The sequence below is a fragment of the Malurus melanocephalus genome, unplaced genomic scaffold (genome assembly GCF_030028575.1).
Source record: "Malurus melanocephalus ecotype Western Australia unplaced genomic scaffold, MMel_1.1 scaffold_73, whole genome shotgun sequence".
Lineage (NCBI taxonomy): Eukaryota > Metazoa > Chordata > Aves > Passeriformes > Maluridae > Malurus > Malurus melanocephalus.
Genome location: NW_026623305.1, coordinates 1,311,621 through 1,314,599, shown reverse-complemented (window position 1 = coordinate 1,314,599; position 2,979 = coordinate 1,311,621). Strand labels below are relative to the sequence as shown.

Sequence of the window (2,979 nt, the reverse complement as noted above, 5' to 3'; positions counted from 1 at the left end):
AGACTCCACAAACGCCCAAGGAATTTCAGCTCTGATAACAAAAAAAAAAAAAAAGGAAATAAAAAAGAGTATATTACCTTTTGGACCAGGGTTTCCAGGAAACCCAAGCCCTGGAAAGCCTGTGTCACCTGTTGGTCCTGAATGTCCTGGGTCACCTGGCTGACCTCTTGCTCCAACCCTACCTGTACAAAAAAAGAAGTGAACTGTGAATTGTCTTACCACAGAACATCAATGTGTAAGATGAGGTGTGTTATAGTTTATCATTATTAATTAGGACACAACTGTAGATTATAGTAGAATTTGGACAATTTCTCCTCCACTGCAGGTTTTCAAGTTAAAATGCCACAGTACCAAAGCATATGAGTCTGTGAATTGAGTTTTTCTGCAATCTGGCTGAATTCCAGACTCCTAGGATCAACTACATGCAGACATGAGTCTAACATTTMTTGAGAGGTTACAAACACACATTACAAGGGTAAGCTTGAAACAGAAGCAACTATAAGAATAGAAGCTACCATAAAGTTGACAAAAAACTTCCTGTGCTGTTCAGGACAGTTTTAAGGACTATAGTTCAACAAAACCCAAGCAAAGAAGCCTTACAGTTAACCAATCTCCAATTTTAACTGTTTCACTGATTTAGTGCAGTACTCACCAGGTGCTCCTGGGGGTCCAGGTAAACCATGTGGTCCTTGAGGTCCTGGCAATGCAGGTAAAGGAGCTGCCCTACTGGTCTCTCCTTTCAGGCCTACAGCAAATACATAATAAAATATCATTGAGACATATTGTTTGGCAATATGTAATCTCAAGCATTTAAAACTATTAGTGATCAATYTACTTGGCTAAAAATATAGTCTTCTACAGTTGCCATATTTCTGAAACTCCAACAGACTCTGAAAATCCTTCACATCCTGGTTCAYTAAGTAAAATCATTTTATTGACACCTGCAGTCTTCCTCTCAGCCCTCCTGCAGTCTAGTGAAGACCCAGAAAAGGAAGCAGAAAGTCATCAGGAAAATGATGCAACTGAGAAAAGTTTAAATCTGCAACTCCATATAATAAAGACCCAATGGGCATTATCTTTAAGCAGCCTTGACTATACCTGCCATTCAGCTGAGTTCTTCCAGATTATTCTTGCCTGTAAAGACCTACACTGGTATGATTCCAGCACTCAAAAATTATTATGCCCTTTATATTTAACCCTGCTGACYTGGTTTACACAAAAGATAATGACTGGATGCGTATTTGAATACTTTTTGTTTCCACAGTGAGGACAGTCAWGCACTGGAACAGGTTGCCCAGAGATAATGTGCTGTCTTCATCCCTGGAGCTTTTCAAGGAATGACTGGATAATGCCTTGAATTTGATCTTACAAATGTCCCTGTGCTAAGATCAGACTAAAGACTGCACAGAGTCCTTTCCAACCTCAATTATCTCATGACCCTAAGACTTTTCCTATTATCTTCAGAGAGACTAAAGCTRGCACAGTGCTGTGGAAATCCCATGGCAAGGAGAGGTTTCCCATGTTTCATGAATTATGTCAATCTATCTCTGCAATTTTTAACAAGTATTCTTTAACATAGGTAAAACACAGTAAAATAGGGAAGTTACCAACCAGCTTCTCCAGGTAATCCAGGTAGTCCAGGTATTCCTTTAGAGCCTTTAAAACCTCTTATTCCTTGTGGTCCATACCCTGGTGGTCCAGGAAGGCCRATTTCTCCAGGAAGACCAGGTCTACCAGGCAATCCAGGTAACCCTCTATCTCCTTTTGGTCCAGCCAATCCCTAATGATTACACATGTATTCCAAGCATTATTTGTCTTCCACAKCAGCTTTCTGAACAAAATGCCCAATTCTCAGACTACAATCTTGTAACAGAGTACCTCTGATAATTTAAGAGAAATTTTTCCCTCTGATTTAATTTAATTTTGTGATTAAATGAATATAAATTTGAATATTGATGCTTACAAACACAGARCTATAAAGAGGAAAATAGTAAAAATAAATACAATTTCCCAATCTTTTCCAAGCACTGTGTTATTGCACARTATACTTTTCTTGTTTTAAAACCTGGCAAAAACCCCATCTCAGCTCTAATTCTCCTTGAATAATGTGGAGTCAGGTTTAGAGACAGTTACATCTGAACTATGTTAACAGTTTCTCTGCCARCATAACACAACAATAATTACTAGTTTTTGTTTCTCCTGTGCTCTGTCCTAATGATTCTAGTTTTATGGTTAGTCTTCACTGAAGATTAACCCTTACAGACCAAACAGGAAGTGCTTAAATTATGGAGCATTATAAGTAGTCAGGAAAAGCATCTTTTTTTAAAAGATCTTTTTGATTACAGGAATCCAACAAAATGCTCCATTATAAATATCCAAACTAACATCTCTTTGGACTGCTGAGGTTTTTCAGCAAGGTGTACCTACACTGGCTTCATCTCTCTCTGGTACTACATCAGAATCTTTCCTCTCATTCTTTGAGGCATTTTGGTTGCTATAGTTGAGCACAGTACCCTCAGTCAGGTAGGGAATATTCAGCTGAAATAGCTGCTTAGATTAGACAGATTGCTGTACAAGATAAAATACTGACTCTGCTTCCATGACTTCCATATCAACTGCAAACAGTGCATACCCACCTCTTCACCTTTAGAACCCTTGGATCCTTTAGAGCCAGGTCTTCCCAAAAATCCACTTGAACCTCTTCTTCCTTTGTCTCCGCTGACTCCTGGATCTCCTTGCTCACCTTTTGGCCCTTCTGGATATACATATCCTGGATCACCTTTTGATCCTTTACGTCCTTGATCTCCTCTAAAACCTGGAGGTCCCTAGAATAGAGTTATCAAGGGAATTTCAGTGCTAGATGTATGTCATCTGTTTTCAAGTTTCTTTTTTTTTTTTAAATTAAATACCTCAAAGGAGTTCTCCTTATTCTCATCTTCATTCATGGTAATGGCACACTTCAATGAACAGGGTTTTTGG

At 38.7% G+C, this 2,979-nt stretch overlaps 1 protein-coding gene across 1 annotated transcript in view; it reads right to left on the bottom strand.

The window, feature by feature from the left end:
• Positions 1-2,979, bottom strand: part of COL4A3 (collagen type IV alpha 3 chain) — a 55,639-nt gene that overhangs the window by 22,486 nt on the left and 30,174 nt on the right. The window contains exons 27-30 of the mRNA XM_057366858.1: positions 2,637-2,825; positions 1,612-1,780; positions 653-745; positions 78-182 (exon numbers count right to left, since the gene is read on the bottom strand). Of these exons, the coding sequence (XP_057222841.1) occupies positions 78-182; positions 653-745; positions 1,612-1,780; positions 2,637-2,825 (556 nt within the window). The remainder of the gene's footprint in view (positions 1-77; positions 183-652; positions 746-1,611; positions 1,781-2,636; positions 2,826-2,979) is intronic.